A 25,168-nucleotide genomic window follows, 5' to 3' on the forward strand; every position below is an offset into this window, starting at 1 on the left:
TAAAAGTCCTTTGCATCATATTAACATTTCATTATCACATTTTCCTAGAATCCTTGATGCCTAAGGTTTTTGCAAAAGTGTGACAGAAAAAAAGGCTCCTTTTAGGAGAGATGGATTAGGTTAAGTGCCTATAATTAGACCATTTGATCATCTGACACAACACCCACCATCAAAACCATTTTTAATAAACGCATAAGCGTCGCGCAACTAGCACATTTCAAGAAAGTAATTAAGCCAACCATGGATTCAAAAACCACCAGAACAGGACAGTATAGCCAGTTTCGTAACATTCCATTGCAAAACCAGCACCAATATGGATGCCGAGACACCAAACCCTATGTACTGTTATGTACCATCAATAACAATCCATACCAGTACATATTGACAGTACCTATATCAATCATACCAATGCTTACTGACAATCTTTCATTTTTTCTCATGAAGCTATTAGTTTTGATACATACCATAGGTACCAGTATTGTATTGGTTCCATACCATTCTAATGAAAAAAATGGTACGGGGTTTGATATCAATATTTAAAATCTTGACGCTAACACTGCATTCCATTATCATATGCTCTAGTAAGGATGATTCTAACACATTTTAATTTCCAATTCTTATTTATCTGAATAAAGCCATTCATTTCTTTTTAATTATATTTCTTTTTTCAAACTATGAGATGGCTGGCTGCCAACAAAAGTTTCATTTTACATTTACAACTCCACATCTTTGTGAAGTTCCAGGTTTAGAAAATGAAGAATGATTTTATGTAGAACTTGCAATTTTCTTAGTTTACTTATGGATTATTTTCTAGGATTAACCACAACAGTCAAACATTAGCAGTTAGTCATTTTAATGTATGATGAAGACTGACAACTCTAGAATTTTTTACCTTAATTACAGATCTGGGTGAAAAATAGGCCATAACCCATCGAGTTCCTGAGCTAACTCATCCAGGTCAAATTTTTAGACATTACCAATCCACTACCCAAGTCCAAGTTTTCGACCATGCTTCCACCCGCTATTTACGAATATCAAAAATGTAGAGAAGAAAAATAAAACCAAGAAACATTCACCTAAATAGGAAAAAAAAAAGCAAATTCAGCATCATAACACCAAGTTGTCCATAAATATAACAATTAAGATAAAACAAACTAGTAAATTTGAAACAAAATATACAAAATGTCAGTATCTAAAGGAAATTAAAAATCTTGCAGATATTGAACTCACTTTACTGGTATGTCCGTAGAAGAGCTAGACCCCATGGAAGACATCTGGATAACAGCCCGATCATCGGAGACCACTGGCCTATATTGTCGTCCATTTTGTGAAGGCATTTCCTCATCTACACTCTCAATTTCTGCATTCTCCATAATCAACTATTTGCCTGACCAGCTTGCAACTATCATAGCAAATTACTTAACAAGTCAAGACTAATTAACAGCAACCTTATTATCAGTAATATTGTTTAATGTATCAGAAGCATGAGGCCCATATGCACTAACACCATATGCAACTTTTTACTACTGGCAAGAAGTAAATTGGAATATGACAACATAAAAGGACCAATGTACTGACTAGTAGCTTATTAATAATTATTCTCTACCATAGTTAGCTAATTTACCATGTCAGCATCTAACATAATTGGCACTAAACAAATATTTATGAAATTCGATCTAATACAAAAGGATGAAAAACTTAAGAATTTTCTATATAATATGGTGTTCAACTAGTTCCCCAATATAATCTATACCCTTGTCTTTGTCCATCTAATTCTCCTAGTTTGTTCTTATACATCTCATTCCATACCTTTTAATGATCAGAAACCATGTTATCAATAAGCATTCTTTTTCAGATAAAAATTACTATTTCATTTTATATCTCAATTAAAAAAGAAGTTTCACATCCTGCCCAAAGCTGACCTGATTTCTCAGGCAAGAACATATTACAAATTATGAACAGAACACCTAAACAAAGTGAGACAAACCAAGTATCGTTTGAACCTCATAATACAAACTTTGAGGAATCAAGTTGGCTGGATGGTCAATAACTAATAATCGTGAAATAGAATTCTTTTCAGTACTTACATATTTTGATAGATACCATCTACATACATGATGCATATGTTATAAGTAAATTGTACATGTACAAATAAGCTTGTTACTGGCTTTACTTATTAACTATTTACTAAAGCTACATAAAAGCAATTGCAAAAGGGTGAATATTTCCTCTTCCTGATCATGTCCTCACTTTTATAACATCTCAACATTAATCCATTTAGTAATGGTTTGTCATAAAAGGAGCTGAAAAACAGATATATCATTTATGGATTTAAATTTTAAATGGCACTGGAATGCATGAAGAAATAAAATGGCCATGGTCAAAATACAGAGCCGATATGTATTCACCTTGCAACCAAACATGTCTCCACATGGGATTTCCCTGACTTTTTTTGGTCCAAACCAGCCATACGTAATGTCATTCACCCCAACCATAAGACGGCGGCAGCCCAGTGTGGGTATTTAAGGCATATCTCTTCAGTAATTTACATAACACAACTAATCTTCCTTTTCTCGTTAATAAATCAAACTCTGTTCTTTAAAACTTCTAATGTCCACACAATATCATAACAACTTCCAGTGGCCCATCTAGTTTAGGGCATGAAACAAAAAGGAGACAATGTAGAAAACAAGAAAATCATCAGATCTAACATTCTCAGAATAGAGAATGCCTGCGATATCACGAAGAAAAGAAAATGACAAGAAGAGACTAAAATAAGCGATCAAAAGAAGCCCCTGATCCAAGAGAGTGGTTTGGGCTTACATTTCAATCCAAATCAATATCCCGATCTTTCGGTGCTACCAAAGAATACAATGACACGCCAAATCTGCGCCCCCTCCAAAGAGAGAGTGATCAACCCGCGCAAGATCAAGATCGGAATAGTGATCTGCTATGATAAAACCCTAAATACAGATCCTGAATCTGAATTTGGAGAGAAGAAAGATCAAGAAAGAAACTTCACCTCTTTAGAAGAGAGCGACGAGAAGAAGCTGCAGCGGAGGGACCGATGGCGGATGAAGGAGCAGAGCCGTAGGGAATGTAGAGGATTTGTCGCCTAGAACGAGACGTAGAACAAGAGAAGTCTCGAAGGAGAAGATCGAGGAGCGGGGCTGGTGTCGACCGTCAAGAAGGCGGCCGCCGGCGGAAGGGTAGGGTTAGGGTTGGGACGGGAATAAAGGGTCGATAATGAGGCGGCCACGGCGCGGCGGCCGGCGATCGGTGGGGTTAGGATTACGGTTCGTCGGTTTTCGGGGGAGAAGCGAGGAAGCAGAGAACGAGGCCGCGCGAGAGGAGCGATGTCGATTTGAAGCTTGAGAAGGCCGAGGGATTACCGTACCGAACGGATAGCATGCGGACGCTCCGGATCCGCTATCTGCTATCGTGCAGAAAGACTGCATGCTGATTAAAGCCGCCCAGGTTGTGCATGGAATAGCAAATCATAGATTCATATGCAGTTTCCGCATGGAAGTAAAAGAGGTTTAAATTACTTCTATAGGCTCGTTTGGTTGGCGAAAAAATATTTTTTAAAAAAATAGATTTCTGAAAAGATGATATATGGGAAAGTACTTTGGGCAAACAGGTAATGAGATAGCAACAAAAGATTTTCAGAGTCCTTATGTTTGGTTGACCATCCACTTTTCTGAAAATGTTATGTGTAATTTCTATTATATCCTTAATAAAAATTAGGTCTTTAATGTCTCTTTAATGCTGAAGGGTTGTTTTGAAAAAAATAAAAATTGAGTGATTCTTGGCTCATAGAAAAGTAAATTTTCTATGTTTCTGACTTTTCCATGAAACGTGAGAATCATATTCTCATAAAAATACAACTTTTCCGTTTATTTCCTTTGAAAACTCTAATCAAACAAGTGGCATCTTATTACTTTCTTGTTGACTACATTTTTTCCTCTTCTTTTCTCACGAACCAAACGAGCCCTACATGTACGTAGAGAACTCATTTTTAGGTCCACTAACTTTGAGTGGGGAGGGTTTGCAGATCATTTTAGCTGGTATTTATTTTTTTTAATTTCATATCCAGACAATAAGTTATTCCTAGCTCCACAACCTTAATTGTTGTATTTTGTAGTATGGTGTGTGCATTGTACCACAAAGGCACTGTAAATGGCTTAAATGAGAGAGAGAGAGAGAGAGAGAGAGACTCAATGCAGGAAGAACATGCTCACATATCAATTAAATAATTTTTATAGATGGAAATAGCTATAGCATGGCAATGATGGATGGACGCTAATTGCCTTAGTCTAAACTATTAAACGGTTTTCGAACTATCATGATTTTTTTGGTTTGTTCAGATAATTCTCTAAAAAGTTTTATGATTTGTAACAATTCGATTATTTATGAATTTATTTATCTATTCATTAATCATTAAAGGAATATTCATGGAAGTCGCAAAGCAATGATAAATAGGTCATCGTTCATTTGGTGTTGTTTTCTCTCCCGTTACTGTTTTCAGTAAGTAAATATAAATATATCATTAATTTTATATTCATAAATTTATTTATTTTGTTATTTATTATTTTATTTTGCTATCTAAACTAATCTAGAAAATTTGGGCAAGTTATTTTTTTTCCTAAATTAAATTATTTGTCTCTAAGTAGTTCCTAAGTGTGCATCCGTGATTGTAATCATGCTATGCCTGACACGGCAGCATCATTACAAGGCCAAAAAAGAAAAACAAATGGAATCTTCAGCACATACATGTATGACCAATCTAGATATAATATTTATTGAGGGAATTAGGATTAGGATCTCTACTTATTTATATATAATCCAAAAAGTTTTATGCACAGGTTGAAGAAATGAAATATAACAACCAAGATCAAACCCCATGCATGTGAGGGTCAACTATATGAGTGCATTTACTACAAACACAGCTTTAGAATCGATGAGAAATTGTAGCGATGCACACAATATAATGGAGAGGGATCGAGAAAGTGAATTGGCTTCACAATATTTCAAGTGTTGATCGTACCCTCAAATGGCGATAATTTTTTTAAATATAACAACCATAACTTGCTTTAGTTAAAGCCAGTTAGCAAGTTCATACATGACCATGGGACTCTTGCTTGTTTGATATCTAATACCTTTTTATCATGGGGAACATGAAATATGCAACCGAAGAGCTCCTTCCAATATACACACTACAGGCAGCCTCTTGTAAGCAAAACTGCTAGAGAGAATGGATGGTATATATGTCACCATGCAAATCCATTTTTCAATCATAGTTGCTGGAATATCTAAGAGGGAAAGTGAATTAATGACAATATGGATATTCCTGCAACAATTATTCTAAGTAGATCCCTACATGGGGGGATCTCTTTAATCCCATACCGCTTGTGTGACGAAGAGTGTTGTGCCTTAAATGGGGAGCTTCTCTCTTTCTCTCAGAGGCGTCTTTTGTGGAGTAAAACCGTGCGGGTATCCCCCGTCAGCGCTGGACGCGTGGGCCGAAAAAAATTCCCTCCGTAGCGCTGGACGCGCGGGCTGGAGTCCCAGAGCGGACAATACCTCGTGGGGGACGTGGGCCGTTCTCTGTCGTCAGTTGGTTGGGACTGTGCTGTTGTCGGATCGGAAGGCCCGCAACAGTGCTTAACTAGGTGAATCTAATGGGGTCAATCTCTGATGACTTCAGCTCAACCTGATCAAACCGTATACAGGCAAAAATTCTTGGAAATTGGACAAAAATTCCTCATGAATTCCCGTTGACAAGCGTCACATGGAGCGTATCTTATAGAGCAAGTGGCATCAAGTGAAATTCCGGTGAGTGGTTAACTAGTTATGACGGAACATGATGTTTCTGCAATAAATTTGGCACTTCCATGACCGGGAAATAAACAAGTCAAACTTGAGCAAAGCAACGTGCACAAAGTCGTAAAATTGAATCATATATAACTGAGCCACTCTCGTGTCTAATCCAACTCATCATGATCCTTATATATGATGGCTGAGTCTTTCGTCATCATTACGATCGGCTCAACTTGAGATGCCTCTCCTATCAGGACCGTGCAGGCATGTATTTAGTTCTACATTGGTTATTCACTAGATAAATCTTGAGTATTTATACGAGATTAAGAGATCCAAAAAATACTTTCCAACTAGTTATTTGGGTAAGATTTTGAATTTTTACAAATAATATCAGAGCAAACCAGCCCATAACCTATTTCTTAGAAAATTTTGAACCGTGCTGCGATTATTGACAACAATCCCATAATGATGGAATAATGATAGTTTTGGTTTGATGTGGACTAGGAGACACTGCAACAAAAATTTATTGAGGCTCACCATAAAACGATCGTAGTATTTATAATTAGATTTGAATGGATTTGAACCTTTAGCCCGACAAGCATGTTAGGACTTAAATGGAGTGAGTATGTCATGATCCGTGTGAGCGTGTGTTTAGTTTCACGTCGGTTATTTGCATAGATCTTAAATATTTATACAAGATCTATCGCAAGCTTGAATTTATCTTAAGAAACCTCATTCTTCCAGGAGTTTCATGATTTCTCATTCCCCAGAGCCATCATTGCGGTTGTCTTCTTTTCTTGCTATATATATAATATGTCAAAATTTGATAAATAAAATAATCAAGTCAGTCTTCCACGTGCCATTTTCTGAGAGTTAATCATCTCTGGCCTACCACGTGGCCTATACGTGTTAAACCCAACCAGCGCTTGCATGCGTAGCTGCAGCATGAACTGCCGGCATTTCGCAACACGTGTCGCGGCTCCTTTTTTTCCGGGAAAACCCTTTCAAGCACGGTTTCCTTGGTTCATACTTCCTATATATGAATAACCTCACGCATGTATCAACCTCTTCTTTCCAATCTCCTCCGAGTACCAAACGAGAAAAGACTGGTAGTCACCAAAATGAACGCTGCAAAGGTAAAAAGCGAGCATTTGTTGTCCGCTCTTTGTGCATCTATTCCTCTATTCTTCATGAGTCCTCTCTGGACCTCTACCTTCTAATTTGTCAGTCATTGAGGATGCTATATATATGATCACAGGGCACCACCACCGCCACCTCCACCACCAAAACTCCGCCAGGTGGGGAAGGAGTTAAGGAGACGAAGACGGTGGAGACGGTGGACTACCGCTCGTCGGCGGGGCAGGGACAGCAAGAGAAGAGGCCAGTCGAGGTGGTTCATGAGATCCCAGCCAAAGGATCAGATGATCCCACTATAGCTGCAAAGCAAGACTAGCTAATAAGGATGCTGTGATTCTGGTCACGGTGGGAAAGAGTTATATAATTTCCCGGATGTTAATAATGGAATCCCTCGCCTGTTATATGGGATTCATATGCGACAATCCCGATCTAACAAGCGTATGGCAAGTTATGTACATGTATAGGAGGGGTACCATGCATGGCTAGATCTTGAATAAGTGCTTGTTCTGGAAAATTTGAATAACTATGTTCTTTTCAACTTTTCTCAAGAAAAAAATAAAAGATGTTGAGTTTGTTTTATGTCCTCTTTTGGGTTGAGCTTGGCAAGACGGATCTAGTGATGCATTACGTATGGATATTCAGGTGCATGTAAAGGAGCGGATGTTTAGATTTTTTGTCCAAACAGAAAGGAATATGCATGTTCTGAAATTTAATTAAATTCAGTTTTTGTGCAAAGACATTTAGTTAAATTCACAAGGTTGGATGCAGCAGATCATTTTGATCATAAACATTATGTGTTTGACTTCATAGCGTGATGTCAGAAATTGTTAAAATATTTGTAGAAGAAGAAAAAATAAATAAAATTTTTTTATATCTGGGTACGTCTTAAATATTATATATATATATATATATATATATATATATATATATATATATATATTAGTGTATAGATTTCATACAAAGAAAATAATATATATTTATATAGTATTATGCTAACAAGAGAAAATATTATTGCTTGATATAAATTGTTATGCGATGTCTAAAGTTACTTAACAAGATTATGCTCATAAAAAAAATAATTTATACCGATATAAGATTACATTAATAAAAAAATATTATAAAATGATACAAATTATTATGTAATTTTTAAAATTATACTAAGATTTCTTCTATATCTAGTCTAGATGGGCGACGTGGTTGGCATTAGGCAATGGATATACAAAAGGACTAATATATTGTTTTTATCCAAACGTTGGTGAAAAACTCTAAAAATTATGAAAAAGTGATATAGTTTGAGCAACAATTATCATATCCAAATGTTAATGGAAAGATGTAGGAATGGGTTATTTCATTTATGCTTCGGCACATTTAGACTATTTTTATATTTCTTTATAAATATTTTATTTTCGAAATTTGCAATTTGACCCTGAATAAAGGATGCACTATATATTCAATAAAAATGTGCATTTGTGTGAAAATTATTTGTACACTACAAATTCATTAAAAAAAAGTGCATTAATTTGTATGACAATTTGATCCATTTATTATTAAATTAAATATTTTCATTTGCTTTTTTTTTGCCTGAAAAATAAGTATGTTTGGTTCTATCTGGCTGTTTGAGTCGCTTGCGCTTCTCATTCCTGTGTTTTGTTTTTGGCTTGTTCTTCTCTTATTCTTGGTTCTCTTTTGTACTTATGTTTGCAAGGCACGCTAATTCACATGCTGAGCGGCCGCGCCAACGTGTACTTAGCGAAGAAACGTAGTGTCCCCTTGCTATCGCTTTCCTCCTCTTCCCTAGTCCGACCGGCTCCGTCACCGCTGCCGGCGCGAGACAACACCATGCCATACCACCGATTTCCTCACTCTTTCTCTCCTTCGCCTTTTTCTTACCTACTTTCGCTGCCGGGAATGCCATTATTAAGTGGGAAACGGCCCACCTCTGCCCCACGACCGACGTGCTCCTTCGACTCCTCCCGCGGATGCGCTCCCTCATCTCCTCCTCTGTCTTCACCGTCGCATCGGCCACCGGCTCTTGGGGTACCGCCGTCGACAGGCTCGGACGCATCGCCGCCAACGCTGGCGACTGGTACAGGATCGGTTATTATCGGCGGCGAGAGCTGATCTGGATTCTCATACCCCAACCCCTGGATCCGGCACCATATATAGCTTCCGCGGTGGCGCGCCATTGCAGAGTGGTCGCCAGAATGGAGAAAATAGGCGATGGGGAAAGCTTGGCGACAACAAGAGAGGGAGAGGAGTTAGAGACGGAGGAGTACACGAAGGTTCTCTCGACATTAATTACTAGAAACCTCAAATTTATTATTCCCTTTAACTTGATAAAACCTGTCGTGGCTGCGAGCCTGCGGCGAGAAACGTCCTCGCCTCTTCTTCTGCTTTTCCTCCTCCTCCTTCTAGGATCCATTCCAAAATTTCCTAAAACCGTCTCCATATTTAGCTAAAAACGGAATTGCCTGTTTTCCCGTTCAATCGAGCTCCTTGCCACGTGTCCAATCACCGCGACCGCCGCGACCATGCCGATGACGGCCGAGATGTACCCTCCGATCGACTCCCCGTCCCAAAAGAGAGACCGAAAGACTTTCTCGAGGACGTTACAAAACGTACGATTAAATGGGGAGAGACCAGGAGAAATTTCAGCTCCGCCGTTACTCCTAAAAATAAGAAGAAAAAACTAATAAATGCTTAAAAAAGTGGTACAGCTTGCGAACAATAAGCTTACAGCCAAATTTTTGTTTTTCCCGTATTTTTTCGTTATTTTTGCCGATCTAAATAAAGCTCCTCCTTCCTCTCCTTCTCGCTCTCCTTGAGGTTCGCACCGTCCCCCCTTTCCCATCTCTCTAGCTGTTGCAGGTAGGTTTCCTCCGCTTCCCCCCCACAATCGACAGAAGTGGAGTCAGGAAACCTTCCTCTGGTGTGGATCCCACTCAAGGAATTCGAATCCTGAGGTTTGTCGTTCATGCAACAAGATCGTCCCGTTCGCCTTTTTAATTTTTATATTTTTTTAGAAATTTATTTCGATATTTTGATAATTGATACATGGGATTCCTCGTAGGAATAAAAGGAGGATAATGATGCGGCATCTGCTTCTGGTTTTCTTGCTGCTGCATGGAGTTGCTGCGGCTGGGAATCAGCCAGCGGCAAAGCCAGCGGCTGCGAAACCCCCGGCGGCAAAGTGGAAGACTCTGAGCGGTATCGTGATGGCTTTTTTATCTGATTTATTGGATTACATTCTTTCTTAAACACCATTTTGAATTTTTTATGCTAATTTTATGAAGAGAATGTATTTTATTCATGGTTTCTACCAGTGAGATCCCATTATTTATGATGAATTGAGTGTGTTTCTCTTTCATTCCAAGAGTCCCAACTGCTATTGGTTTGACATGGTATTTGCTAGGCTTTGGTTTCATGTCTTATTGCATGTCATGCTGGTTAATTTCCTCAGTGGCTGTCTTCACGGCCAATACCATTTCGCTTTTAAATTTGGAAGCATGCACAGTGCTTGTAAACAGATAAATAAGCTTTTTTCGTTATCATTTGATAATGTTGGTGGATCTGCACAAAAAATAAAAAGATAGTTGGTAGAGGGGACCAAATGAAAGGTGAATTGCGGAGAATTTTTTGTCTGGGTTATATGGGGCCCACGCAATCTAACCTGCAACATGTGACTTATTACCTTCAGATATATAGTGATCTAATAGTAAAAAATTTGCTACCTCATGGTGACTTCTGCTGTATTGTCTTTGTTATTTTTTGTCATGATTAATAGTGATTTCTGAGAAGAACACGTAGCATGTTTTTATGTCTTTAACAGCCACAATAATCTGTAACTTTTGATCATGTTAGTCCTTTTGACCTGTAATAAAGGTTTAAACTAAAATTTAGAAATCCATGTATTTTAACTAGATGTAGGGTGGAATTATGAAAAACATAATATTAATACATTAGCTCGTGGATCAGGAATTCAGCATCTATTATCTTAATAAGTCAATAAAATATTTTTCGCATCTGTATGCAGGTAATGCTCCATTAGTCATAGCACGCGGCGGCTATTCGGGGATCTTTCCTGAGTCCAGTCAATTTGCATACCAGTTTGCATTGGCAACAAGCTTGAAAGAAACTGTTCTGTTATGTGATCTGCAATTGTCCAAAGATGGGGCTGGTATTTGCCATTCAAATTTGAAGCTCGATAATTCGACAACTATATCAACTGCATTTCCAAAGAGAGATACAACCTACTCTGTGAATGGACAGTCTCTTCATGGATGGTTTTCAGTGGATTTTACTTCAGATGAGTTACTCGGCAATGTTACGAGTAAGCACATAGTAGTTCTTGTACTTCCAATAGGACATTTGTCAGCACTTGTGTTAGCTTGTTGATTAATTATAGAATACAGGCTACAGTCTTTTACCTTAAGATGCATAATATTTTTAGTAATTAATCAGCACATCATGCTCATTTCTAAAGTAAAAAAAAGAATATTAGTAATGTGAATTGACAAGCTTGTGCAAAATATAACTATTGAAATGAAGCAAAAGGGTCTTTCTGAAACAGTGGTTTATCACCTGATTTCTGTTATTCATGGAAAGAAAGCAGGTTCTGTAAGTGGTCCTACAGCCTGGATATGTCATAAGCTGAATTGGAGAAATTGACTCCAATATATGCTGCACATGTACAACATATGCATGTGCAAATTGCTAGGAAACATATTCAAGGACACGTATAACATTTTCTTTGTACTTTCTGTGGAAAGCACTATGAAAAGGCAGCTGAAGCATCACCTTTGTTAAATATCTTTTTTGTCAACCGAAAATTATGGAATTTATCAGAATAGTCATCTTGTGTGGAGGGTAATGTTCTTGTTGATCAGTTTGAAATATAATTAGTCTAATCTCAATTCTATAAATTTGTGGTAGGATCTTGGAATCAACCTTCTTTATAATTCATATAGTAACCAAATTTGATGCTTGATTTTTTGATGAAATTCAAACTGTAGACTGACTATTATCTCATTGTCATGCTACTCTCATCATCTCAAAGCAATTCAGAATATCTTCTCTCGGCCAAGTATATTTGATGGCAACCTGCCACTATCCATGGTTCAAGACATCACAGGGTTTCACCCATCTCAGTTTTGGTTGAATGTGCAGGTATGCTTTTTTGTGGCATTGGTTATCGTTTTTTTTACTATAAATGAAACTTTTTTCTTCCAGTTCATGCCTCTGCACATGTTTGGGGATTAAATACCAGCCTTGTTTGTACTCTTGTAGTAGAATGTTGGCCTATTTTGAGGACTGTGTGCAAAATTAAGGAAATAGCAGAGATGCCTAGTTACTCATTCCAGAAAACTTCTGGCTACTTGGGTCAGGAGTTACTCCTCTCTCTCTCTCTCTCTCTCTCTCTCTCTCTCTCTCTCTCTCTCTCTCTCCCCGATATTATATTCTGTAGTACTTTTAGTCTATCTCTCTCCAACATTATTTTCTGTATTACTTTTACATTTAACGATATCATGTTGCCGAACCTCTTTGCATTTGGTCAGACCTGCGGTGGCATAGGCATGGCTTCCTTATTAGGAGTTCATAAAAGGAGATTCTTTATAATGCCCTATCCTATTGTGACTAAGCTGATTCTTTCATATTTACCTAGAGAGCTGATATGCCATGACCATCAATACTGAACTGATCTTTATTCTTACTTTTGTTGCAGTATGACATGTTCTATAAGGAACACAACTTGGATCCAGCAAAATTCGTATTGACAGCATCAGAAAAAGTGGTCTTTGATTACATCTCATCTCCAGAAATTGGTTTCTTAAAGAGTCTCAGTGGGAAGTTAGGAAAAGCCAAGACGAAGCTCATCTTCCGGTTTCTAGATGCGGATGCAGTAGAACCCTCAACTAATCAAACATACAGCTCAATCTTAAAAAATCTTTCAACAATCAAATCATTCGCTTCTGGAATTCTTGTTCCCAAAAGCTACATTTGGCCTGTTAATAAAGATAATTATCTGGAGCCTTCTACTACTCTTGTAACAGATGCTCACAATCTGGGCCTAGAAGTGTATGCATCTAATTTTGCAAATGACCAGCCTGCAAGCTACAACTACAGCTTTGATCCTACAGCCGAGTACTTGCAGTTTACTGATAACCCAAACTTCTCTGTTGATGGTGTGTTCACAGACTTCCCTTCCACAGCATCAGCAGCTATAGGTAAGTGTTCTTTCTGCTCTTTCAATGCCTTTCAATACTTATCCTAGAAAAAAATATGTATTAATAATCTCTGTACAATGGAGAAATACTGCTGCTAAAATGTGCATGCATACACAAATTGCTTTTAAGTATTCAACATCATCAACTTCAGACAAACATTTAGGAACCTAGTCTTAGTCTTGCTGCCATAAAATGTTTTCAGAGACTCTATTTTATACCTTTGTGATGAGGTCAATCATAATGTTCTGGATCTTTATTCTCTCTTTCAGCTTCATCAGTTGTTGTTGATACTTGCACTTCTATTTCTTATAACGTTCCGGATTTATTTTGTTTTGTTTTTTTAAGCCCCTAGACATGGTGGCAAAGGCATTGATCCGTTGTTGCATCAAATGAGGATTTAGCATTGAACCTTTTATCCACTCTGTTCATGGTTATTTTGTTTGATGCAGCTTGCTTGGCACATAACAAGGATAATGCTGCTGCTAAGAAAAGTGAGTTTAACATCCTTTCTCAGGCTATTATCATGGTGTTTCTCAATGTTTTTTTGGTGGGTTACACATTCTAAGACACATAAACTGGCTATGGATGCAGAGAGACCACTAATTATAACACGCAATGGCGCAAGTGGAGTCTTTGCTGGATGCACCGATCTTGCTTATCAGCAAGCAGTAAAAGATGGAGCCGACATAATTGATTGTTCTGTTCAGATGTCAAAAGATGGGGTGGCCTTCTGCTTGGATTCAGCAGATCTTATGGGTGACACAACAGCAATGGATTCTTTCATGTCCCGATCAGCTTTGTTGCCTGAGATACAGAAGAGCAATGGAATATTTTCATTTGATCTCACATGGAGCGAGATCGAAAGTTTGAAGCGTAAGGATTTCATCCTTTTGCCTTAATGTTATGTGAGATGTATTTTGTGATTACAAATGACCTTGATTTGCTGTGGGACAGCTGTTAATTCATTCATCAAGGTAACATATTCTTCATAGGCAATACCCAGAATGTAAGAATTTAAATTAACCTGGCAGATCAGGAATTTTATTTTTTTTAAGACTCAAAATATCATTTACTTCTACATTTGATCACATGTAGTTTTAATAGCATCCACTATCTGTACCTCGATTTTTAATTCTCCACATCCATATATTTCTAAGAAATCCATTGTCTAGCTGAATAAATTATGATGTTGAATTTGGCCCTCAAAGAGGAATTACTCCATATTTTAATAATATATATTTAGTTTAAAGAAAAGTATTATTGATGGAATGAGTCATATAATTATGTTTATCCTTTCTATCAACTGAGAAATTATCTTAATTATGAAAAGTTTGTTATGTATGGCAATCTAAAAATTCCTAAACATTTCAAGAATTAATCAGTTTGTAATTATGATAGACATGTGCACTGAGCTTTTGTCATGGTGCTGAGATCTACTGCTAAAAGATAATTTTCCTATTTTTTGTGAAAAGTCTGAGACAAAGATATCAAAATGCAATATTCAATGTAGGGTACTGGATTCATCTCTGGCCCACCCATTATGACCTAAACAGCAAAACTGAAACTATTCCTATCTATTTAGGAACTGTTAATGTAAAACGTTTTTTGCTAATTTAACATAAAATGTTTACCGATAACCGCTTTTGATAGGATTCATCTTCCATTTATATCGAAACTTGTTTTTTGTGCATGTATTTTCGCAATTTGAGAGGATATGGTTCAATCATGACCCATATTCTGTTATCATGATACTCAAGGGAACCGTTTCTCAATTTGCTTGTGTAAGAATCATCTTGTGAAATTTGTAGTGGTATTCTGGTATTATTCTACCTCATTGATCTTTGGGCCCTTTTTTTTCTGGCAGCGATGCTAGCAAATCCCCTTTCTAGCGCTAACTTGGTGAGGAATCCAGCCGCAAAGAATCAAGGCAAATTCATGACACTGGCCAAATTCTTGGACTTTGCAAAGAGCAGCACTGTCTCTGGAATCTTAATCAACATTGAGGTAAGTCCACAGTCTCTCTATTCCACATGTTAATAATTTTTTGTGAACATTCTCTGCTAGATCTTAATCAACATTTTATTAGAGTTGAGTCTATTCCCAATCAGCAAGCCAGAACTGCTAAGTTGTTAACAAGTGAAATGACATTGTTAAGGATATTACATATGTGGATCTACTTTTCTGAAATTAATATTGATTGTAGGCTTTAATGAAGGTAGGATTTGAGTTTGACTAGGTTTAAGTTGTGATGTTCTCTGAAATTGTATTCCTTTTTGGTAGAAGAGCTCCAAGTACACGCATGTGTAAGTGAACTGGCATGTTCAAGTTAGAATTGTTTTGAAAGAAAATGCCTGCATGAAGTCTGTTCTCAATCAGCAGCCGAGAACTGCTAGATTGTTTAAGCGAAATCAATTATTGATTGGAGCTCTGGGGTTGGAAAGCAAGTGGGGGATCAGTATGAATAAATTTAAGGTTGCGATGTTCTCTGAGATATATTCCTTCCTAGGAGGCTTGCACTAGGTATTCAAGCGAGGACCATCTTAGATGTTCCATGCCACAAGCGCCCCACCTGTCTTTCGAGCCCTGCATCAACTGTCAGGTGGGGCCCATTCCAAAAGGTCTGTGTACGCATGTTTAGTCGTTTTGCACCTACATGAGCATTTATCTCAACTCTCAAGCATACTTCTTATTTTATAAACTTACCCTATTCATCCTGGACTTTGTGCCCAAATTGCTACCTTTTCCCATGGTGGTCATGAGAATGCCTTTGGGTTCAGGGTAAGGCAAGATTTTGTGTTTGGCAACTCGTCCACCATTTGGTAGCCATTGGCATTGGGAGATAGACGCTCAAAATGAGTGCTGCATTGAAATATGTGTGTGAATTTCAAAGCATCAGTAAGGAAGAAAGGTGACCACAAACAGGATATCTGTGCCTGGCTGTACACCTAAGACTTGTTTTGGGGATTAGAGGCTTTAGAAGGTGTCCTTTGTCTACTTGACAATGGTTATAACGACTTGTCAGCTTCACCTAAAATCCTTCTTATTTCATTTGGCACTTGCCAGAAAATCTGACATAGCTGTAAATTATACAGAAAACAACTGCCTTCTTTCCCCTGCTCTTCTTTAGCAGTAGAGTGCAACAATGGATGCTAATGCTTTTGCCCTGTAGGGTGTAGGGCCCTTAATGGAGAATTGAACTGGCCCTATTTTGAAGTGAAACTACGTGACTATCAAGTCCACCAGAAAATCTGATAAGATTTCTAAACGGAATAATAATAAGCAGCCTGATATTCCTGCTTGTTACGATCTTCAAATCAATGTTTAAAAAGCTGGGGTTAATCTCAGAGGTTTCTGTTTGTGTAGATCAAAGCTCAACCATTCTAATGAAGTCTTTGCTGCAAAAAAAATTAAAATAAGAATGTAAGTTTAGGAACAGAAGACATCTCTTTAGATTGCAAACCAATGGTCTGGCCAGCTCTTTTCAGCTGAACTTTAAAACTCATTCTATCTATAAGTAGCTCCTTCTGTACAACTCAGTGGAATTATCGCAGTCTACATGTGAGGTTCCAAAGATGTGTGTGTTCTCCTGTCTGTAAGCCTTGTACAGTTTAAACTTGATGTAACAGGCTGCCGTATTTATTTGTCCAATTCATTGCAAAAAATCTTGTGCACTTTGATGTATAAGATCTGAAGATAAGAGAGAATGAATAAAGTTAATCTTTTAAAACCAGTTCAAGCAATCAGACAGACAAGGTACATGTGATTTGTCAAAGCTGTTGTTCGAAGGGATCATATTGTGACAGAAGTAATAAATGAGATTTTTATCATATCCATGAGATAAATTTGCTTATAGCCTCTGCCTGAATAACGTCTTAAATACAGCACATTTCAAATTGAATATTATCTACAGTGCAACAAGAATTTTGAAATGTCAAAATTACTTTATTCTGTATATGCAAAGGAACTTTAGTAAATGACAGATGAAAAAGGCATGTCTGAATTTCAAATTCCTAAAACCTTGAGGGTCCTGATGTGTAACCATCATATCACTAGGCCAGGTGGTAATGGAAATTTATATAGCTAGGAAAACAAGATATCAAGTGAAACAACTGATTATCTTCTATCTTGAAACAACTGATTGTCTACTATGCAGTGCCTAAAATTACTGCTCTAAATCATCTTACCAGCCAATCATCATATGCTTGCAGAATGCTCCATACCTTGCTTCCAAGAAGGGACTTGACATAGTTACTGCAGTCTCCAGTGCCTTGATAAATGCCAGCTATGACAAACAAATCACTCAGAAGGTTCTCATCCAGTCTGATGACACTTCAGTCCTCTCCATGTTCAAGAACAATTCCAGCTACAAGCGAGTTTTCAAAGTGGAGGAGACTATAAGTGATGCTCCAAAGCCAGCAGTGGATGAGATTAAGCAGTTTGCGGATGCAGTTAACATTGCAAAAACTTCCCTTATTGCTAGCTCAAACTCATTCCTTACTAGTTTTACTCCAGTGATGGATAAGATGCATGCAGCGAACCTCTCTGTCTATGTCACAGGACTGAGGAATGAGTTCGTGAGTATACCATTCGATTGCTTCTCAGATCCAACGGTAGAAATTGCTACTTATGCTGCAGGGCTTGCTGTTGATGGGATAGTAACGGAATTTCCTGCAACTGCTAGTGCATACTTCAGTAAGTATCTGGAAAAACAAGGGCACATTTATTTTCATAATTATACAAGAGCATGAGCATATAAGGATAAGCGTATTCTTAAATATTTTTTTCTGCTGAATTTCTAGAATTTTTTAATTTTGCCTGTAGATATTTTAGTTGATTACAGGTAATCAAGAAATCATTACCCAGTGTTATCATGTTTATTATTTTTGACTGTATCAGATTTATCAATCATTATTTCAGTTCTAAGAAACCTATTTCTGAATTTAATCCAATTTGGTCTCCTGTGATGTTATGATCCATTACGATCCAGTCTTTAACTGTCATTTTTTTCAGTCGACCAATTTTATGCTCGAACCTCCTCCAAGGAGAGGAGTGATAGCATCACCCAATTCACTTCTGAGTAATAGTACTTGACTTATGAAAACGAAACATTCAATTATCATCAAATATACTTTCTCAAGCAACATATTTTAAGGGTGCTTTCTCAAGTAACATAGTAAATATGATTGCTTTGCAATCTCTTCCCAATCTTCTCTTGTATTCTGCAACTACAGTAATTAACATCCATAGGATTGCTTTATAAGTGCTTCTTATAATTGTTCACCTTCCTATCATTTCAACTGCTGTTTCCACACTCTCATACCCAAAGCTTCTCCTATTCATGTTCCTGGTCCCCACTTCTTGCAGCTGTAGTTGGTCGCAATTATCATCTCGTTTTCTTGTCGATCCTTATGCCCAAATTTGTCCATTCATCGGCAAAAAAATCTCCCTATATGACTATTGCTAGCTGATGATGTGGTGGTGCCATAACAAACCGAAAAAGATGGCTGGATCTCTTTTTATGAGGCTACCTGAGTGGTTGGAAAGTTATGGTGCTTCAAATTACACCCAGTGACGAGCTAAACTGAATATTTTGCAGGGAGCCCGTGCTCTGATGTGGAAGCCAATTTGCCATTCTCAATCCTACCAGTGGAGCCTGGTTCCCTGCTCAAGGAGGCTCAACCAGAACTACTTCCTCCAACCCAAGCCCCTGCACCTGCTCTCGATGCTGCCGATATTGTGGATCCACCGCTGCCTCCTGTTGTCAAAGTCTCCGAGACGGCACCAGGTGCAGCACCAGCAAGTTCTCAAACTCATCCAAGTGGTCAGCCAGCCAATGCTGCAGATGCTGCTCTATGCCTCTTGATGATGATGCTCGGTTTCATTTATTTGAGCTGCCACTGATTTGGCAGGCCTTCACACCGTTTTCTTCATATTGTTGCCTACTTAATTTAATTTGCAATCATTTTACGATGTTTTCTTGAACCAGTTGGTTCTGTCTTAAGTTGACAGATTTGTATTAGATTGGACCATTGAAGTAATATTCCATCGTCGTAAGTTTTAGGTATGGCTGCAGTAACATGAATCTTTCGGGCAAGCTGTGTATAGCTTCAGTTTGCATCATTTATTTCTGACGGCAGGCTCCTGTCGGTCTCAAAAAGCTCCGTAGGAAGGCCAAGCATTGCTTGAAGCGGCAGAATTAATAATGTTTCTTTATTTGGTACAAAGGAGTGGGCTCAATGTTGTTGGAGATACTGAATTCACTTCACATGCGAACAGTACGGCCTTAGTCCACTCTTGAAGATAGGATGGATATTTGACACCGTAGTTTGGTTTCATGTACATGAGCACATGTCCCAACACAAACACACATACAGAGTCTCAGATTTGAGGATATCTGACACAGTTGTTTGTTCTCATGTACATTAGCACATGTCGCAGCGCAATCACACATAGGGCCGATTTAGTCCACTGTTGAAGATATGATGGGTGTTTGACTCAATTGCTTGGCTTCATGTACATGAGCACGTATCCCAAGAGGTCCAGCCGGCAGCATTGGCCTGTATCCCGAGCAAAAGGAGTTCTCGTGCTCAAAAAAAATCTTCAACCAGCCGCGTTGCCCAAAGTGTTTTCACGACGGAAGCTTGCTATAAGCGAGTTGGAGCAACCTAAATAACTACTCCACTGCAGAACTATTTTAGCGTTATCTATTTTAAAATTTATTTGATTCATAAAATTTTTTATTAAAATATTTTTTAAAATATAATATCTGAAAAAATAATTTTAGCATATTTAATTGGATATAAAAAAGTGATAAGTAGCTTATGTTTAATTTGACATCTAAAAAAATTGCATAAAATATTTATTATACATTTAATAAAAAAATATTTATGAATTTTGATATCTTAAAAATAATTTTTTAAAAAATTAGTTTTTAACCGGTAAAAAAGTAGTTTTTATAATTTTTTACCAAATAGGCGGAAATCCTCTCCCAATCATTTCATGAACTAGAAGAAAAAGGTGCTCTTGGAGACAAACCTATCATGCCTTGTGAAATACGGAGAAAAGAAGCACAAATGCTTTCCTTTTCGGACAAAGTGAAGCCAATCAGGGAGTGGATTCATTTTCATTTTTATTTTCTCCAAATTAGCAATCATAGCCTATTATGATTGCTGAAAGCGAGATTAGAGAATGTTCTTTTTTTCCAACGCTACCTTAGTGCTTACCATCCATCTGAACGGGAACAAAAGAAAGCAACACCTGAACTCATTATATTACAAATACCGAACCCAGATCTCACTTGTGTAGAACACCCACCATCTGTAGCAAAATTGGAAGGCTGGTGATCGCGAGCAGCTCCGCAAGAGAAAAACGGAAAAAAAGAACATCCACTTGAAATCACATCACGCAAGAAACATAAGCCAAATCAGTTAGCGTTACAACGACGGGTTAATGGCAGCACTCAATTAGTTGTTTCCACAGCAGAATAGCAACAGCTACCGTAATTTGGATGACATTATTACTACCGTTGCCGAGAAGACTAATAGGAAGAGGACGAGGTGGCCGTTACCTTTTCCAACACTTGGACTGCGTCCTTCATCGAAGGCCTCCTCTGAGGAGCACTGGAACAGCATGCAAAGCCCAACTCGAAGCAGTTTAGCAGAGCCTCTTCCTTGCCTTCCACCTCGCCTCTCAGCACCGGGTCCACCATCCTCCAAATTCTGTTCCTCTCCTCCACCACAAATCCAGCACTCCATTGCCGGAGCTCCACCTCTGAGAACACCCTCCCAGCAATCAACTCCAGCAATACCATCCCAAAAGAGTAGACATCCCACTTGGCATTGGGCTTGAGATTCTTTAGCGACTCCGGCGGCTGATGTGGAGGAGTAGCCAATGCTGAAGTGGAGGAGGAGCCGCAGGGGCTGGCTCCGGCGACGGTCGACAAGTCCGGTAGGCTGCTTGTGGACAGCACCGACCGCTTGCTTCCAAACTGCCTGGCCGATGCGCCCCGTCTGCAGCTGCCGTCGCCCGGCACGAGCCGATCCAGCCCGAAATCTCCGATCACCGGATCCATGTCGGCGCCCAAGAGAATGTTGCTTGGTTTGACATTGCCATGAACAGACTTCTTCTCATGGAGGTACGCAAGCCCCCTCGCCACGCCATTCGCTATCCTCAGCCGGGCATCCCAGTTCAGGTGAAGCGGCGAGGAGCCCAGCTTCTCTGCAAACAATTAATTAGTCTATGCTCGCTACCAGTGCGACAAATCCGATACGCGGAAGAGAAAGAGAGACGTAGAGATAGAGCTGTTACTGCTAAAAGAGATGTTGGCGAGGCTGCCGTTGGGGGCGTAGTCATGGATGAGGAGCTTCTCGTCAGCACCCCAGTAGAATCCCCGGATGCGGAGGAGATTGGGGTGGCGGAATTTGGCGATGCTGCGGACCTGGGCATCGAAATCCTTGAACCTGTAGATGGTGCAGCTCTCCCCCATCCGGCGGACGGCCAAGGCGGTCCCGTCGGCGAGAACCGCCTTGTAGACGATGCTGGGTCCGGTGGCTCCCAGTATGTAAGCCGAGGCTTTCAGCAGAGTCTCCAGATCCAGCTCAGCTCCATCGACTGTGACGAGAGTAGCACCCTGCTGCTTCTGCTGTGCTTGGGTTTTGCCATCCTGCTTTCCTCTCGTGTGTAGCTCCCCCACTTCTGCTTCTGATTCCGAGGACGCCGAGGTTTCGGAGGCCTCTTCGGTGTCATCGCTGTCCCCACCCTTCTTTCTTAAACACCAACACAAGGTACCTACTCCACTGGATTCAGGGGATGCTGATGGCGGCCCTTCATCCCTCCCTCCTCTCTCCATCCTCTTCAGGTCGAGCCCTCTATCTGCTTTCTGCTGCTGCTGCCGCTGCCGCTGCTGCTCTCTTTTCTTGTTCTTTACTTGGTACGCATACAAAAACACTATAAATAGAAGGACAACCCCCGTGATATCTCCGACGGCGATCGCCACGACTGCTGCTGGCCTAAGACCCCCCTGCCCTCCGCCGCCCGCTGCAGACCCTGGCGACGAATTCCCGGCCGGGATCTCGGGTATCGCCGCGAAGGCTGGAGGAGACTTCGGCGGCGGCGGAGCTGCAGTGGAGTCATTAGGGGGAGGATTGGAGAGGATGGAAGGGATCGTGCACATGCTCTTCAGTGGCCTTCCGCAGAGCTCTGGGTTCCCCGCAAAGGCCATCGGCTTCTGCGCGAGGAAAGCTCCAGCCTGCGGAATCTCTCCCGTGAGATTATTAAAGGAGAGATCGATCAAGGCATTGGCCGGAATTCTTGCTGCAAGTTCCGGCGGGATCACGCCGGCGAGCCGGTTGGAGGACAAATTCAAGTACCGGAGGCTCTTTACGCCGAGATCCGGCGGCAGGGATCCATTTACAAGATTGGAGCTCAGATCGAGGACCTCAAGCTGCTCGAAACCTCCGCCGGGGAGTTCGCCGGAGAGGTAGTTGTTGGCGAGAGAGACCGTTGTGAGGTTGGGAAGCAGCATCAGATTTCTTGGAACTCCGCCGACCAAGGCGTTGCCGGAAAGGCTGAGGGACTGCAGGCTTTTCATCTCGCCGACGATCTCGGGCAGCTCGCCGGAGATCTCGTTGTTGGACAGCTCGAGGACGCGGAGGTCGGAGGCGTTGAAGAGGGTGGCGGGGAGGGTGCCGTTGAGGAAGTTGCCGGAGAGGTCGAGGTGGCGGAGGTGCTCGATGAGGCCGAGTTTCGCGGGGATGGAGCCCAGCAGCTGGGCATCGGGGAGGACCAACCCAATCACTCTAGAAGCGGAAGCAGCCGGTATCCTAAAGTCGTCGCGACTGGTGTTCCATGTGAAACTAGCGGCATTAGCGATTGGGAAGCCCATGCACATGACCCCATTCCACGAGCAGGGAGTGGCGTCGTCGTAGTTCCAGTCACCGAGCACCGATAGGGGGTCGCTGAGGATGGAGTACTTGAAGGACAGCAGCAGCACTCCATCCGAGTTAAGACCAAATATTTGACAAGGTAAGAGTAGAAGACCGCAAAGCAAAAGAGCAATACGAGAGACTGTACGTCTCCATCTGGAACGGAGACTACCGCTTAGAGAGCTCATGCTGCAGCCTTGGAGCAAAGCATGTCTCAATGGAGGGGAGAATAAGAGGTGGACGGAAAGGAGATAAAGAGGAAACAGGAGTAAAAAAAAAAAAAAAAAAAGGAGGCGGAGGAGGAGTAATGGGGGAATCCTTTGTTTGGCGGAGGGGAGTTCGCCAAATAAATGAAGGCCAGGGGGCGAGAGAAGATTGGAAAAAATTATACTGGCATTGTAGGAGAGGGACCAGGGGACATGAGGATGGGAGAGTGGCATAAAATAAGATAACAGCTCATCAAAAGGACGGCGCCGGCTATAAATATTTAACCGAGGTACGATTAAATACCCGCCCAGGTTTATACCCCTTTTTTTTTCCTCTCCTGATAAATTAAGTAAGGGACGGCAGGGAATGAAATGCCCGTGTGTTATTCTCCTCATGGAGTACTCTGCTGACGCGAGTAAAACTGGGTAAAAGATTTCTTTTATATAGGATTCTAGTATAGCTCTTTTTGACTTGCCGTGGTTTTTATAAAGGATTAGGAGATCTAAGGCGTTGCTTGGGACCACGGGGATTTGTAGGATTATAATGTGCGGGGTGAAAGTGTTATAGATCTGGGATGTCACAACAGCCTGGGAATCTTATGAGAGCATACTAGGTTTTGGATTTTAGCAGTCATGTGATGCAATTGTAGTTGCCTGGAGTTCTTAAACAAAAGACTGATGATTGCTTGAAAGAAATTTGATCAGAGTAGTGCTGCCTAGCTTTGACAGCTTCAATCAAAACCATAACGAGATGTCTTTGTGTCCTATATCTAAGAAATATGACGTACATAGGCATGATACTTGATAGAGTATACTAACTCTTGCAATCTACTGTGGGATCAATAACTAGATAACAATAGATAGTTGGAGAGCTAACAAGGAACACTATGCTTTCCTTCAGCAGCTAATGTACGTCAGAAAGGAGAGCTTCCTCCGTATCTCTCATCTTTGATCCAATCTTGTTATTGTAGGCCCGCTTGAGGAGACATGCCATGCCCAACTTTATGGACATGGACAGCCGCTGGTCAGCCACCAAGCTTTTGTTTCATGGATAAAGCGTGGTCACCTCCATGCCCTATAAAATAGTTCGGTCCGTGTGCCTGATCTATAATACCTATTGCCCTCGTGAAACCATTCCATGCATCTCGATGATGAAGTCGCAATGCCTGCCCTTTTAATTGATGAAAGAAGACAAAGTAATGCACTGCAAAGATGGTGATGCCTGGTCTTTAGGATGTTTGTGTCTGACAGATGAAAGGTATGGTACTCACGACATGATCCTGGCCAAATTTTCCCCATAGTTCTGTGCTATTTAGTGGGAAGATTTTTGTTGGTAGTGGCATTTGTAGACCATGGGGAGTCAGTGACCTAGTTGACAAGCAACAATTACTATTTACTGGACTTGCTTTCTACTGGGATTGCTCGAGTCAGTTAAGATAGATATGGTTGGACAAGTCAGTCGATCAGGTTTTTTTATTCTGGCATTCATATGGTTCAACACCAGGCATTTGCACAAGTGAAGGAGGAGTTTCCATGGGCCCTTCTACTTAATTTGTTGTAAAATTTCCAAGAGGATTTCAATGAATGCGTGAGATAGCCAAAATGACTGTATGGCTGCTCTATTTTGGAGTATTTGGATAGAAATTAAGGTAGTTGTCGGTGCATTCGGACAGGTGGTAATAGAGTTTTTCACCTTAATTGATCTTTCACTCTTTCTGGCTTCTGTCCCATTTCCATGTTCTTAAAATTTTATTGGCTGGCGTAGTTGTATTCATGTCTTTCCATACAAATGGTACACATAATATTTAAGAAGATAATTTTGCTGAAGGTTTAGAAGTTGCTGAGAAAGTAGTTTTAT

General features: G+C 40.1%; 3 protein-coding genes across 11 annotated transcripts in view; 1 reads left to right on the forward strand and 2 right to left on the reverse strand.

Annotated features, from left to right (window-relative positions):
* Window positions 1–3,480, reverse strand: part of LOC103714220 (cation-chloride cotransporter 1) — a 33,743-nt gene extending 30,263 nt beyond the window's left edge. For 3 of the 9 annotated variants that reach the window (XM_088707249.2, XM_017844887.5, XM_008801403.5), the window contains exons 1-2: window positions 3,023–3,480; window positions 1,231–1,402 (exon numbers count right to left, since the gene is read on the reverse strand). Coding sequence is in view for 7 of the 9 variants with exons in the window: in XM_017844887.5 (XP_017700376.3) it covers window positions 1,231–1,373 (143 nt within the window). In the remaining 2 variants the exon portion in view is untranslated. Of the gene's footprint in view, window positions 1–1,230; window positions 1,403–2,408; window positions 2,649–2,823; window positions 2,940–3,022 lie in introns of those variants that run through there. The other 6 variants (XM_088707250.2, XM_088707245.2, XM_088707248.2 and 3 more) reach the window with 5 other exon arrangements.
* A 5,122-nt stretch (window positions 3,481–8,602) lies between these two features.
* On the forward strand, window positions 8,603–19,245 carry LOC103714246 (glycerophosphodiester phosphodiesterase GDPDL7-like). Its single transcript, XM_008801435.6, has 10 exons — window positions 8,603–9,920; window positions 10,028–10,164; window positions 10,991–11,287; window positions 12,014–12,123; window positions 12,680–13,181; window positions 13,631–13,672; window positions 13,773–14,054; window positions 15,046–15,185; window positions 17,390–17,873; window positions 18,778–19,245. The coding sequence occupies exons 2-10, from the start codon at window positions 10,044–10,046 to the stop codon at window positions 19,080–19,082; spliced, it is 2,283 nt and encodes a 760-aa protein (XP_008799657.3). The 5' UTR covers window positions 8,603–9,920; window positions 10,028–10,043; the 3' UTR covers window positions 19,083–19,245.
* A 1,307-nt stretch (window positions 19,246–20,552) lies between these two features.
* Window positions 20,553–23,578, reverse strand: LOC103714255 (putative LRR receptor-like serine/threonine-protein kinase At4g37250). Its single transcript, XM_008801444.6, has 2 exons — window positions 21,489–23,578; window positions 20,553–21,398 (listed from the first exon to the last, which is right to left on the reverse strand). Exons 1-2 carry the CDS (start codon window positions 23,542–23,544, stop codon window positions 20,719–20,721), a joined length of 2,736 nt encoding a protein of 911 aa, XP_008799666.4. The 5' UTR covers window positions 23,545–23,578; the 3' UTR covers window positions 20,553–20,718.
* Between the last annotated feature and the right edge of the window lie 1,590 nt (window positions 23,579–25,168).

Source organism: Phoenix dactylifera, chromosome 11 (genome assembly GCF_051530095.1).
Source record: "Phoenix dactylifera cultivar Ajwa chromosome 11, Ajwa_hap1_PhDact_Kaust_v1.1, whole genome shotgun sequence".
In the NCBI taxonomy this organism is placed as follows: Eukaryota; Viridiplantae; Streptophyta; class Magnoliopsida; order Arecales; family Arecaceae; genus Phoenix; species Phoenix dactylifera.